This window comes from Scyliorhinus canicula, chromosome 18 (assembly GCF_902713615.1).
Source record: "Scyliorhinus canicula chromosome 18, sScyCan1.1, whole genome shotgun sequence".
NCBI classification, from domain to species: domain Eukaryota; kingdom Metazoa; phylum Chordata; class Chondrichthyes; order Carcharhiniformes; family Scyliorhinidae; genus Scyliorhinus; species Scyliorhinus canicula.
This window is the reverse complement of record NC_052163.1, coordinates 6,985,925-7,001,157: the sequence shown is the minus strand read 5'-3', so window position 1 is coordinate 7,001,157 and position 15,233 is coordinate 6,985,925. Positions and strand designations below refer to the sequence as shown.

At 49.2% G+C, this 15,233-nt stretch overlaps 1 protein-coding gene across 3 annotated transcripts in view; it reads right to left on the bottom strand.

Moving 5' to 3' along the window:
- The window catches only part of LOC119953671 (sodium-coupled monocarboxylate transporter 2-like), a 142,479-nt gene that overhangs the window by 112,036 nt on the left and 15,210 nt on the right, over window positions 1–15,233 (bottom strand). For 2 of the 3 annotated variants that reach the window (XM_038778179.1, XM_038778180.1), the window contains exons 2-3: window positions 11,383–11,618; window positions 11,194–11,255 (exon numbers count right to left, since the gene is read on the bottom strand). In XM_038778179.1, the coding sequence (XP_038634107.1) occupies window positions 11,194–11,255; window positions 11,383–11,528 (208 nt within the window). In that variant the 5' untranslated portion in view covers window positions 11,529–11,618. Of the gene's footprint in view, window positions 1–11,193; window positions 11,256–11,382; window positions 11,619–15,233 lie in introns of those variants that run through there. The other variant, XM_038778181.1, reaches the window with a different exon arrangement.

Sequence of the window (15,233 nt, the reverse complement as noted above, 5' to 3'; positions counted from 1 at the left end):
CAATTTGTAATTTGTTCAATATAAAATATGAAAACTGAATAAAAACATTTATAAAAAAAAAGAGATGGCTAGGGAAATTGCAGAAGCACTAGTGATGATTTACCAAAATTCACCAGACTCTGGGGTGGTCCCGGTGGATTGAAAATTAGCAAACGTGACACCACTGTTTAAAAAAGGAGGTAGGCAGAGAGCGGGAAATTATAGGCCAGTGACCTTAACTTTGGTAATAGGGAAGATGCTGGAATCTATCATTAAGGAAGAAATAGCGAGGCATCTGGATAGAAATTGTCCCATTGGGCAGACGCAGCATGGGTTCATAAAGGGCAGGTTGTGCCTTACTAATTTAGTGGAATTTTGTGAGGACATTACCAGTGCAGTAGATAACGGGGAGCCAATGGATGTGGTATATCTGGATTTCCAGAAAATCTTTGACAAGGTGCCACACAAAAGGTTGCTGCATAAGATAAAGATGCATGGCATTAAGGGTAAAGTAGTAGCATGGATAGAGGATTGGTTAATTAATAGAAAGCAAAGAGTGGGGATCAATCAGTAGCTAGTGGTGTCCCTCAGGATCCATGTTGGGCCCACAATTGTTCACAATTTACATAGATGATTTGGAGTTGGGGACCAAGGGCAATGTGTCCAAGTTTGCAGATGACACTAAGATGAGTGGTAAAGCGAAAAGTGCAGAGGATACTGGAAGTCTGCAGAGTGATTTGGATAGGTTAAGTGAATGGGCTAGGGTCTGGCAGATGGAATACAATGTTGACAAATGTGAGGTTATCGATTTTGGTAGGAATAACAGCAAACGGGATTATTATTTAAACGATAAAATATTAAAACATGCTGCTGTGCAGAGAGACCTGGGTGTGCTAGTGCATGAGTCACAGAAAAATTGGTTTACAGGTGCAACAGGTGATTAAGAAGGCAAATGGAATTTTGTCCTTCATTGCTAGAGGGATGGAGTTTCAGACTAGGGAGGTTATGTTTTTTTTTAGATTAGAGAAATACAGCACAGAACAGGCCCTTCGGCCCACGATGTTGCGCCGAACTTTTGTCCTAGGCTAATCATAGAATTTTGGACAATTTTTCATGGCCAATCCGCCCAACCTGCACATCTTTGGACTGTGGGAGGAAACCGGAGTACCCGGAGGAAATCCACGCACACACGGGGAGGATGTGCAGACTCCACACAGACAGTGACCCAAGTCGAAATCGAACTTGGGACCCTGGAGCTGTGAAGCAATTGTGCTATCCACAATGCTACCGTGCTGCCCTTAAGAAGTTAACCTACACTCCATTATTCTACCCTAATCCATGTACCTATCCAATAGCCGCTTGAAGGTCCCTAACGTTTCTGACTCAACTACTTCCACAGGCAGTGCATTCCATGCCCCCACTACTCTCTGGGTAAAGAACCTACCTCTGACATCCCCTCTATATCTTCCACCATTTATCTTAAATTTATGTCCCCTTGTAATGGTGTGTTCCACCCGGGGAAAAAGTCTCTGACTGTCTACTCTATCTATTCCCCTAATCATCTTATAAACCTCTATCAAGTCACCCCTCATCCTTCTCCGTTCTAATGAGAAAAGGCCTAGCACCCTCAACCTTTCCTCGTATGACCTACTCTCCATTCCAGGCAACATCCTGGTAAATCTCCTTTGCACCTTTTCCAAAGCTTCCACATCCTTCCTAAAATGAGGCGACCAGAACTGCACACAGTACTCCAAATGTGGCCTTACCAAGGTTTTGTACAGCTGCATCATCACCTCACGGCTCTTAAATTCAATCCCTCTGTTAATGAACGCTAGCACACCATAGGCCTTCTTCACAGCTCTATCCACTTGAGTGGCAACTTTCAAAGATCTATGCACATAGACCCAAGATCTCTCTGCTCCTCTACATTGCCACAAACCCTACCGTTAACCCTGTATTCCGCATTCATATTTTTCCTTCCAAAATGGACTCCTCACACTTGTCAGGGTTAAACTCCATCTGCCACTTCTCAGCCCAGCTCTGCATTATATCTATGTCTCTTTGAAGCCGACAACAGCCCTCCTCACTATCCATAACTCCACCAATCTTCGTATCATCTGCAAATTTACTGACCCACCCTTCAACTCCCTCATCCAAGTCGTTAATGAAAATCACAAACAGCAGAGGACCCAGAACTGATCCCTGCGGTACGCCACGGATAACTGGGCTCCAGGCTGAATATTTGCCATCCATTTGTTGCAATTGTATAAGGTGTTAGTGAGGCCACACCTGGAGTATTGTGTTCAGTTTTGGTCTCCTTACTTGACAAGGACGTACTGGCACTGGAGGGTGTGCAGAGGAGATTCACTAGGTTAATCCCAGAGCTGAAGGGGTTGGATTATGAGGAGAGGTTGAGTAGACTGCGACTGTACTCATTGGAATTTAGAAGGATGAGGGGGGATCTTATAGAAACATTTAAAATTATGAAGGGAATAGATAGGATAGATGCGGGCAGGTTGTTTCCACTGACGGGTGACAGCAGAACTAGGGGACATAGCCTCAAAATAAGGGGAAGTAGATTTAGGACTGAGTTTAGGAGGAACTTCTTCACCCAAAGGGTTGTGAATCTATGGAATTCCTTGCCCAGTGAAGCAGTTGAGGCTCCTTCATTACATATTTTTAAGGTAAAGATAGATAGTTTTTTGAAGAATAAAGGGATTAAGGGTAATGGTGTTCGGGCTGGAAAGTGGAGCTGAGTCCACAAAAGATCAGCCATGATCTCATTGAATGGCGGAGCAGGCTCGAGGGGCCAGATGGCCTACTCCTGCTCCTAGTTCTATGTTCTTATGTTCTTATGTGCAAGGTAACATATAGTAACATAGAATTTACAGTGCAGAAGGAGGCCATTCGGCCCATTGAGTCTGCACCGGCCCTTGGAAAGAGAACCCAACCAAGCACACACCTCCACCCTATCCTCGTAACCCCACTGAATCTTTTTTGTACATTAAGGGCAATTTAGCATGGCCAATGCACCTAACCTGCACAGCTTTGGACTGTGGGAGGAAACCGGAGCACCCGGAGGAAACCCTCGCAGACACGGGGAGGACGTGCAGACTCCGCACAGACAGTGACCCAAGCCGGGAATTGAACCTGGGACCCTGGAGCTGTAGAGCAACTGTGCTAACCACTGTACTACCGTGCCGTAGAAAGGTTGGTGGATTGAACACGCTAAATTGCCCCTTATTTGGAAAAAAAGAATTGGGTACTCTAAATTTATAAACAAAGATCTGGGGCGCAATTCTCCGCACTCATGACAGTGCGGAGAATAGCGTGGCTTGTAAAATTTTACGGCCACACTCGTCTGACGCCCTCCTGCTATTCTCCCCCCCCCCCCACGCCCGACTCCCGATACGAATCGCTGCCGCCGTTTTTTTACGGCCAGCAGCGATTCTCAGCTGTCCGATGGGCCGAGTTCCCAGCCCTTTACGGCTGTTTTTACGAACGGCAAACACACCTGGTCTGGCTGTTCGTAAAAACGGCCGTAAAGTGCCGATTTTTAAAACCATGGCACCGATTGGCACGGCAGTACCACGGCCGTGCCAAGGGTGCCATGGGCCCGCGATCGGTGGGCACCGATCGCGGGCAGCGGGCCCGATGCCCGCGTACTCTTTGTCCCTCCGCCGCCCCGCTGTATCACTTCGCGGGGCGGCTGAGGGGCATCTCGATCCGCGCATGCACTGGGTTTCGCGCAAATGCGCGATGATGTCATCCGCGCATGCGCGGGTTGGAGTCTTCCAATCCGCGCATGCGCGGCTGACGTCATATGACGCGTCAGCCGGCGCAAACTCTGGCAAGCGGGCTTAACGAAATTCGCTAAGCCCGCGATGCCGGAGTTTACGGCGGCGGCATGCTAGCCCCGACCGGGGACCAGAATCGGTTCCCGGTCGGGGAGGGGGGAACTGGCGTCAAACCCGCCCGGATTTGACGCCAGCCTTACGATTTCTCCCCCTCTGGGAGAATCGCGCCCGAGGTTTGTCGCTTCCTATCTGAGCATTGAAGGGCCACTATGAGGGCTCTTTTGCAATGCTGAATTCTGGCTGTGGGCAAGTCACCTCAGTCTCCATTTATGAGCCTGAATCTTTGTTCTTTTGGGTGATGACTCTTGGGTTTAACATGGGTTCAGTCCCCTGCCTGAAGGAAGGTTCCAAGAACATAGAAACATGTAAAGAGGTGCAGGAGTTGGCCATTCGGCCTTTCGAGTCTGCATTTTATATGTTTGGAAGAGATCCCTCTCATTCTTCTAAACTCCAGTCAGTCCAAGGCCAGCCGATCCAGTCGTTCTTCACATGTCAGTCCTGCCATCCCGGGAATTAGTCTGGTGAACCTTCGCTGGACACCCTCAACAGCAAGAATGTCCTTCCTCAAACCAGGAGCCCAAAACTGCGCACAATACTCAAGGTGTGGCCTCGCCCAGGCCCTGTATAACTGCAGCAAGACATTCTTACTCCTATACTCAAATCCGCTCGCTATGAAGGCCATTAGCTTTCCTCACCGCCTGTTTTTAAGGTAAAGATAGATAGTTTTTTGAAGAATAAAGGGATTAAGGGTTATGGTGTTCGGGCCAGAAAGTGGTGCTGAGTCTACAATAGATCAGCCATGATCTCATTGAATGGCGGAGCAGGCTCGAGGGGCCAGATGGCCGACTCCTGCTCCTAATTCTTATGTTCTTATGTTCTTATATGAGCACAATAGAGTGATGACCTAAGTTCAGTATTTCGAATCAGTGGTTTGTGTAGAGCTGAGAAATGATAAAAGCAAGAAGTCACCTGTGGGAGTGGTGTGGAGGTCTCCTAACAGGACCCACATGGTAAAACGGAGTATAAAGGAAGACATAATAGGAGCTTGTCAGAAAGGAACAGTGATAATCATGGGGAATTTTAATCGACTTATAGACTAAAAAGATTAGATGAGCAAAGGTGTCCAAGGTTAAGAGTTCATAGAAAGTTTTCAAGATAGTTTCTTAGAACGTTCTGGAGTCAACCATACAGCAGGCGATTTACCATACAGTAAATCGGGTAATGGTAATGACTTCATTGCGAAGGCGTCCCTAGGAAGCAGCAATCATAATATGATTGAATGTACAGTATTGGTCGCCCCAGTTAAGAAAGGATATAAACGTGTTGGAAGCAGTTCAGAGAAACAATGAAAATAGTACTGGACTAATATCCTAGATCCTGCCCACATGCCCAGTGAGTCATCATTTGCAAACACCTTCACCAAATTAGCTGCTAAATACATGTAACTTGAGAAGGTGAGTTGAGTGACTGTACCCCTTCAAGAAATTGGTTTCCTTTTCTTTGCTGGCACAAGGACTTCTACCTTTTTAAGCACCCAAATTGAGAGCCAAAGGTTAGCTTGTGCATGAAGGCAGCAGAGGAAAAGAGGGAGTAGTGAAAGTTTCTGTTGTAACTTGTGATCCTGCATGTGAGAGGGGAGATGGAAGTCAAGGGAAATATTCTGGGTTTAGAATTATGATGAAGGCTGAGATAAACAGATTTTTAATCAGTAAGGGAATCTAGGATTATGTAGATAAGGCAGGAATGTAGAGTTGAGGATTATCATTTCAGATCAATCATGATCTCATTGAATGGCAGAGCAGATTCGATGGGCCGAATGGCCTACCTCTACTTCCACGTCTTATGGTTCAGCCTCAGGCAATTACCAGAGAGAGGGTTATAATTTGTGATAAAGGTGTGCTGAATGTGATGTGAAAGGAAGACAATGGGCAGGATTCTCTGTCCCACCACACCCGTTTTCTGGTGCGGCGTGGCCCTGCCGGTAGCGGCATTCTCCGTCCCGCTAGCCGGCCAATGGGGTTTACTGTTGTGGGCACCCCCATACCGTCGGGAAATCCGTGGGCGTGAGTGCGCTGCCGGCGAAGCGAAGGATCCCATCAACAAAGAATCCAGCCCAATGGCTTCAGTGTTGCCAATATTTAGAGGCTTACCTCGCACTGGATGGCGAGAGCAAGCAGTCTCAGAAGATAAGAGATAGTGACCAGATACACTCCCAACTGCAGCCAGATCCTCCAAGAACTGCTGGGACCGCTCTTGAGGGCTCCTGTCTTGGGGGAAAAAAAATTTCACCAGAAAAGTGCCACGTCCGTGGCATCTTGCATCTGAGTCGCCCACTCCGGAGTTATCTCTCGCAGTTCAATAAAATGGGCGCTGCATTTAAGCAGCTCAACAGCACTAATCTCAGTCAAGCCATAGAACAGCAGCTAAGCAGCCAGTTCCACAGTTTACGGACCGGGGGCCCTGACACAAATGTTGGATGCCGTGGAGGAGCAAAGGTCTACCTTCTACCCACAAGCAGGCAGGAGGCCATCCAGTGAGGTTACTATCTCTGCATAGGCAACTGTGGCCACGCTGGTGAGTGCCTGCACTCTTCACAAGAGGACGGGGGTGTAGTCCCAAAATGATCTCCTCCATGCTGCCAGGGTGAATGCTTCTTGTCTGCTCTAACCACTCTCATCCGAGCAGCCTGACCCTCCACCAGTAGGGATCCTGCAACAAGCCTTGATACCAATTCGCAGGAGGACACTGAAGAGGTGCACCCTCCCACCAGTGCAGAGACACACACTTTGGCAGGGGATCTAGCAGGCAGACTTCTGGGTCACAAACCGGTGAACACCTCACTTCCACAGATCCCCACCAGGCGGTGGCGGGTCATCTGAGGGATCAGTGAGTTGGAGGCCTGCTGGATACCGGAGTGCGCTGTGCCTCAGCCTGGTGCCGTGCCTCTGGCGTAATGCTTCCCTCGGCTGCTGGATGCCGGAGTGCGCTGTGCCTCAGCCTGGTGCCGTGCCTCTGGCGTAATGCTTCCCTCGGCTGCTGGATGCCGGAGTGCGCTGTGCCTCAGCCTGGTGCCGTGCCTCTGGCGTAGTGCTTCCCTCGGCTGCTGGATGCCGGAGTGCGCTGTGCCTCAGCCTGGTGCCGTGCCTCTGGCGTAATGCTTCCCTCGGCTGCTGGATGCCGGAGTGCGCTGTGCCTCAGCCTGGTGCCGTGCCTCTGGCGTAGTGCTTCCCTCGGCTGCTGGATACCGGAGTGCGCTGTGCCTCAGCCTGGTGCCGTGCCTCTGGCGTAGTGCTTCCCTCGGCTGCTGGATACCGGAGTGCGCTGTGCCTCAGCCTGGTGCCGTGCCTCTGGCGTAGTGCTTCCCTCGGCTGCTGGATACCGGAGTGCGCTGTGCCTCAGCCTGGTGCCGTGCCTCTGGCGTAGTGCTTCCCTCGGCTGCTGGATACCGGAGTGCGCTGTGCCTCAGCCTGGTGCCGTGCCTCTGGCGTAGTGCTTCCCTCGGCTGCTGGATGCCGGAGTGCGCTGTGCCTCAGCCTGGTGCCGCGCCTCTGGCGTAGTGCTTCCCTCGGCTGCTGGATACCGGAGTGCGCTGTGCCTCAGCCTGGTGCCGTGCCTCTGGTGTAATGCTTCCCTCGGCTGCTGGACATGCAAAAGCAGAGTCATGAATACCACTAAAGGATGTCTGGGACACTCCTGGGATTGCAAGGCCGACTGGAGGAGACCCAAAGCCTTCTTTCACAGGCTATAGTGCTGGCAAGTATAGTACCAGCCTTCCTGAACAGGCGCTGAAATGTGGCGACTGGGGACTAGGGGCTGGTTTAGCACACGGCTAAATTGCTGGCTTTTAAAGCAGACCAAGGCAGGCCAGTAGCCTGGTTCAATTCCCGTATCAGCCTCCCCAAACAGGTGTCGGAATGTGGCGACTAGGGGCTTTTCACAGTAACTTCATTTGAAGCCTACTTGTGACAATAAGCGATTTTCATTTCATTTCATTTCAATGTGAGATACCCAGGCCGTCTCTACAAAACATATTCAAAAGTGCAAAAACAAATAATCAGTGACACCCAGTGCGCCCTACTCCCCCTCCTAACCCCCTGCCACTCTGCTGACCCCCTAACAGCCATCGTCAAAGTCTCTATCGCTAGTGCAAAAAATAGTGGTGACAGCCTTGTTCCCCTATGCAACCTGAAACCCCGCAAGCTCATCTTGTTTGTCCGTAAACTGGCCACTGGAGCCACATACAATAGACGCATCCATACCACAAATTTTGGCCCAAACCCAAGCGTTCCTAGAACCTTGAACAGGTGCCACCACTTCACCTGCATCAAAAGTCTTCTCCGCGTCCGTAGCCACAAATACCTGTCCCCTCGATGGGGTCATAATCACATTCAATAACAGCCTAATATTACTAGAGAGTTGCCTACCCTTCAAGAAGCCCATTTGATCCTCTGCAACCACCCCCGGAAGGCATCTTTCCATCCCCCCCCCCCCCCCCCCCCACCAACATATACAACACGTCTGTATTCAACAGTGATGTTCGATGACGTCCGGAGGCGGCCATTGTGTGAGCAGTCACACATTCGGCAGCTCCCACTCAAGGCTGGTTTTTTTTTGGACTTTTTCCCTGTTCAGATGGTGGATGTGTGGCTGAAAAGGGTGTAGGGCTGGCCAGAGGGAGATCTGACCCCAGGTGGACTAGTGGATGGATCCACGGACCAGAAGTGGGTCAAGAAGAAGGGAGCAGCTGGAGCAGGAGAATCTTTCTGCGCCACAGTTTAAGATGGCGAAGGGTGTAGGGCCGGCTCTGCCTACCCAATGGTCGATGGATCAACTGGTCGACTTCTTAAATGAGAAGTTCAGCCAACAGAGGAAAAAGGCCCATGAGGGCCTAACCAAGGCGATAGACCTGTTGAAGTCTGGAATTGACTGAGTGGAGCAGAGGCTGGAATCCCAGGGTCAGGCCATCCAGAAAGTGGAGGTGGCGGTGGGGGAGCACGAGGTGCAGTTGGCTTCTCTGGCGGCTGAGATGGAGTAATGCGAGATACCCTGATGCGGCTGCAGGAGAAGGTGGAGGACCTTGAGAACCACTCCCGGAGGCAGAACTTGAGAATTGTAGGGATGTCTGAAGGGATTGAGGGAGCAGACGCTACCACATACGTGGCTGGAATGTTGGAGAAGCTGATGGGAGAGGGGGCCTTTGGCCGGCCCCTGGAGGTCGACCGAGCGTACAGGCAGCTAACGAGCCGCCGAGGGCAATGGTGGTGCGTCTTCACCGGTTCCTGGATAAGGAAAAGATCCTAAGATGGGTGAGGCAGACGAGGAGGTGCACCTGGGAGGGGAGTGAGCTGCGAGTGAATTAGGACCCAAGCCCGGACTTGGCGAAGAGGAGGGCCGGGTTTAATCAGGTGAAAGCTGCCCTCTTTAAAAAGGGGGTGAAGTTCGGGATGCTGTAATCGGCTGGCCTCTGGGTGACCTTTAATAATAAAGAGCATAATTTTGGAACACCAGAGGAGGCGATGGAATTTGTGAGAGACAATGGACTGAAAGGTGAAGGAGGACATTGAACTGTAGGGCAGGGGTGTGGAGAGAAATGTGGTTTTCCTGTTTTTTTCTGGTTCTTTAGTAATTCGAGGTGAGCGAGCTGGGGGGGGGGGGGGGGGGGGTTTGAGATCAGTGGAGGGTAGGAGGCTGTGGGGCCTTGGGCGGGGGCTGCCAGGCTAACTGGGGCGGGCTAGTTAACAGGACTGCAGTGGGGGGCGGGTGATCAGGTGGTTAGTGTAACCGAGGGGGATGGGGTTGTTGTTTTGTTGAGGGGAAGGGTGGGGAAGAGCTGCTGACGAAGGTGTTGTTGCTGTAGCGTTATATGGGAGGGAAGGTGACGGTCATCCGGGATGGGCCTGGAGGGTCGTGTGGCACGGCCGAGGTGCTGGCCTATAGTTCATCGGCAGGGGTGGGGGGGTTCTTCTCCGCGCTGGCCATGGCGGACTGTTACACCGGCCGGCGCGGAGGGAAAGAGTGCCCCCATGGCACAGGCCCGCCGTGGATCGGTGGGCTCCGATCGCGGGCCAGGCCACCGATCACGGGCCAGATTCCCCCGCGTCCCCCGAGGACTCCGCAGGTCGCCCGCAGAGCCAGGTCCTGCCAGTACGGACCTGGTGTATTTTACGCCGGCGAGACCTTCCGAAAATGGGTGGCCGCTCAGGCCCATCGCGGAGAATCGCCGGGGAGGCCGCTGCCAACAGCCCCCAACCAGCACGACGCGATTCCTGCCCCCGCTGAAAAACCAGCGCCAGAGAATCCCGGCAGCCGGCGTCTGGGCAGCGGGGCGGGATTCACGCGGCCTCCCGGCGATTCACCAGCCCGGTGGAGGGTCGGAGAATCCCGCCCTGTACCTACTGCTTTGTTAAAAAGGGTGTTTGGCTTATGGATGTTGTTAGGAAAGTTATTAAGGGTCACACATAGAGTACTGCATCTGTGGGGGGTAGTTGTGTTGGTAGTTGATAAAATGTTTACTTTGTGTTTATAAAATGTTAACTGAATTCATAGAATAAACATTGTTTTGTTTAAAAATACTTAAGGTTCCTGTTGCATGACACCTGGAAAGTAGGCCCTTGTGCTCCCCATAACCAAAATCTATTAAAAGTTGTAGGTCAGGTAAACTCCGTGATATACTTTGGAGTTTTCTAAACACTGGCCCGTAACACTAAAAACATGGTTGAGAACCTTCCAACAAGCATGTTTGGGGGTGGGGTCACTATCATAACCATAGATGGAGTTGGGCTAAAGGAGTTGACGCATGCTCAAATATTTTTGATATGTTTTCGTCCAAATATTTGATCTGCGTGCAAATTGAGTGGTTGTCCAAACACAGATCGGCTGCCATCGCCATGGGGGCCATTAAACTGAGAACCATCTATATACTGCAAAAACTGAAGTAAATGTAAAATTGGAAAAGGTCAAATTTGCCCTGAGAGGATCAACACAAGGGTTCTATAAACGGTGGCAGCCTTTTCTGGACTTCCTGGCTCAAAGATAGGTAACTGGGTCAATAGCAGCAGCAACCCGGGGGGGGGGGGGGGGGGGGGGGGTGCATTATTGTAGTGTTTATTCTGTAACTTTATAGTGTGTTAATTTGCGTTGTTGTTAAAATGCTGGGTTGTTCATGGGGATGGGGCGAATGTATATGATTGTTAATATAATTGTTATTTTCGGTATTTTACTAAGGTGCGTTATTGTTGTATAAAATCAAAATTTCTCAATAAAAACTATTTAAAAAAAAAAAGAATCAAATAACCGTAGGCAAACATGTTGCTCCTGTACAGATATTCACTTCTGTCGAGAAAACAAAAATACTTACCTGCGATAGCAGACATGAAACTGGCAGCCAATGAAAAAGCAATTGGATAGGCAGATATTTGTCTGTTTTAAACAAAACAAAATGATGCCGTCATGTTTAAGGTACACAGACTTTCACTTAGAATTTTTTTCCATGAATGTTCAGTTCTGCAAGGTTATTGACGACCTTTAAGTTTTAAATTTTTCTTACCTACTTCCTACCAGGAATTCTTCTGTTGTTCCTTGCCCGGTTCTGCCATGTTTTAAAGCAGAAAATATCCCAATTGCAGTAGATATTAACAGCATAGAAGCAAAAACAACATAGTCCCAGGCAGTAAAGACACGATTTTCTGCCATGGTAGCTTCTTGTGCAAAAATGAAAGCTCAAAAGTGCACAATGGTTATTCCATCAGTTAGTTCAGGGTCCACGACTAAAGTGTTCCTTCCCTGCAATGAAAAAGTTACTGATTAATAATAATGTGACTTGGGTAAGACAACTGTGACTTCTTCATTGTTCTGATAATCAGACGATATCACAACATTTCAATATTCAGCCGATTCTAATCGTTACCCTTAGTCTTCCAGAATTTTACCCATAATAGTGTGTAATAATTCCAGGAGGTGCAGGGTAAATGGCAAAGCGGGTTTACTCTCCAACACAGATAATGCTGGTCCCAGTCTGGGGAGGTCGATACTTAAGGCTCCCCTGGTGGAACCCTTTCGGCTGGCCTCCACTCACTCAATACTGGAACTCATTCTACGAAATCTGCAGGGAGATCAATCAGTGATTTCCCCCATGGTCTTCATTATAACCTTCAAAGTTTTACAACTGACTGTTCACAATGGTTCCTTAACTTTTTGCTGTTTTAAAATTACAAAAATAGGCAGGTAATTCGGCTCCAGTCGACAGCATAAGGTGATTGCAAAATAAATTCACCTCAAGCTATACATTATTCAGACATCCAAACTTTAACAATCAATGCCTGAGAAAAACTTGTTCTGCTCTCCAAAGCTGAAAGATTATAATTACGTACTTCGAATAATTTCAGTGTTCATTGCTTCATGGAGAACTGTGGATAACTTGTGATTTTCATTTTGCTAGTTTTGTATTGGCTGCAAGGTATGTAAACACAGATATGAAACCTTAAGGGGGCCTTGACTCTTCATGCCTGTCCCAGCAGTTAACCAATTAATCCCACTCTTCTCCCTAGCTCTGCAAAAGTTCGCCCCTGCAAATATTGTGGAAGGGAGGTTTGCTAATTTTGTAGGCGGGAGAATGAGCACCTAAGTACAGATTCAGAAGACAGAGAAACAAAGCTCAAAATCTTCTCCTTTGATGATCACTCGCTAAAGGTTATGATGTCCACCTAAGAAACTCTGCATTCTGTGGGTCCTGGTATGACTGATGAGTCCGATTCTAGGGCCGGATCTCCAACATTGGCAGGTGTTTTGAGGAGGTGGGAGCCGTGGTGGGACTCTAGGTGCAGGATTCTCCATCCCGCCGCACCACATTTCTGTTTCAGCACCCCGGCGGGATGCTTCGTTTTGCCAGCCACTCAATGGAGTTTCCCATTGTGGGGCAGCCCCAAGCCGTCGGGAAACCCCCAGGCTGCCAGCAAAATGGAGCATCCTGCCAGCAGAGAATCCAGCTCTAGGTCACTGGTATTCCATTGTCAGGCTCCTTTTCCGGCTCTCCTCTTGTCGTCGGGTGTTATGAAAGAATTGTTCTTTCAACCTGGAGGTTCCTCCAAGTAGGTCTCTACTGAGCAAGGGTCTCCTTGGCATTGACAGCTATGTTGCATTTCTTGAGGCAAGCCTTCAGGGTGTCTTTGAAGTGCCTCCTTTGTCCTCCTCTTTGTAAGGGACCTTCCTATTTATTCCCTGTTTAGTCCCTTATTTCCCCTGTTTTTTGCCATTACATTTTTGACCCATGGATGATTTATAGACCATGTGTCTTTAAGGCAGCCTGTACCTTTAATTCAAGCAGAAGGAAGCAGTGGCCTGTGCCTTTAATTCAAGCAGAAGGAAGCAGTGGCCTGTGCCTTTAATTCAAGCAGAAGGAAGCAGTGGCCTGTGCCTTTAATTCAAGCAGAAGGAAGCAGTGGCCTGTGCCTTTAATTCAAGCTCATTTAACTGGCAAGACACTGAATGTCTACCCACTGTATGTGAAAACAGTGACAAAGTGATCACACTCGACATACAGAGTGTGCAGGATCACAGCGAGACTGACAGATCTCAGCTCGTCTGTACAGAAGTACAGAGTAGGACTACTCTTGGGTCCAGTGAGACCACGTCAATTGAAATCTTGAAGATTTTAACTCCTGAAGAGGAGCAGAAAGAAATCACAGATGATACAAATGTACCGGAAAAGTCTCCAGCAGAGAGCACCAAGGCAGCAAAGTAAAACAATCAAATCCGCCACAAATGACTGATGTCACCAACATCAATACGGCATCAGATCATTCTCACCGTTCTCAAGATGAAACGCTCAATGTAACTGAAACCAATAACTGTGACAATTACTCAAATTATCCACACGGAACACACATTGAGTGCAACAAGAGTACAAACATACCATAGCATGGCAACAAATCTCACAAATTTGCATTTGCTCCACAACAAACAAGCAAAGCAGCTTTCAAGAAAGATGCAACACAGAATCGCTACCACAAGCATAAAAAAAAGTATAAATCAGACAACAAAGTGATTCGACCATTCCGATGTCTCAATGTCCTCACGTACACACAAACACTGACAGTGGTCACAACGACATGACGACATCAACACTACCACCTCAATGACAGGCAAAGAGATCAACCCACCTGATCAAACTCATACAGTCTGGACTCAAACGTTTTCATTAGGATTGGACTTTTTAAACATTGATTGACTTGGTACAGTCATTATTACCATCACATTCTGTACACAGCATTACTTGTTTTATCTGTTCCCAGTTGACTTCATTCATTGTTTGTTCAATTTTCGTTACACCAAACAGAAAATCTGTAACACTTTAAAAAGGGGGGGAGGGGGATGTAGTGATCTCTGTAGGTGCATGCACACAAGGGGTTAATGGGTAAATAGCAGCACCACATGATCACGAGAAGGTTGGACCAACAGGGGTACACAAAGCAGCCACACGGGGTCTCTCTCTGTCTCTCTCTCTCTCGTGGGTGAACTGTGAACAGGGTCACATCAGAATCACATAGATAGTTAGTGGAGACCGTTTAGTTCTAATTGTTAAATCTTGTTAACCAATTCCTAGTTTCCATGTTAAGGTAAAGAACTCATGAATTTATAGTTATAGTTACTCAAATCTGGATGAGTTTGAGTCTTCTTCAACAAGATTCAAAGGACCTCACGATTAACCAAGGATTGAGTAACACGTGTTATCGGCCACACAGATAACACAACAATGACCTAAGGTTATGAATACTGAAATCCTTATTTTAAAATGGGTATTAAAGACTGGGCTTTAATATTTACATTAAAATAGCCTTTTACCTATCAGAAATAATGGATTTCTTTCAGCTGGGATTCTCTAATCCTGCGGCCAGGTTCTGACGCCAGCGTGAAAAATGGCGCCAACCACTCTGGCGTCAATGGACCCCGATAATCGAGAATGCTCCCCTTCCTAGGGGGACAGGTCGGCGCCTGAATGGTCCCCACAGCTCCAGCAGGCGCTGAAAGGCTAGCGCGAGTTCACGCATGCGCGGCACGGCTGGTCTGATTCCGCGCATGCGCGTGGGTTTCCCTCTCTGCGCCGGCCCCCGGGCAATATGGCGGAGCCCTACAGGGGCCCAGCGCGGGGAACATAGGCCCCCACGGAACCAGCCCGCCCGCCGGTCGGTAGGCCCCGATCACGGCCAGGCCACTGTGGTGGCCCTCCCTGGGGTCGGATCCCTCCGCCCCCCCCCCCCCCCCCTCCAGGACGGCCCCCCGCAAACACACCTTCCAGGTCCGGCCGTGTGGGACCTGAGTAACCCACACCGGTGGGTCTCGGCCGAACTCGGCGGCCATTCGGCCCGTCGGGGCCCGGAGAATTGCCGGGGGGCCCCGCTT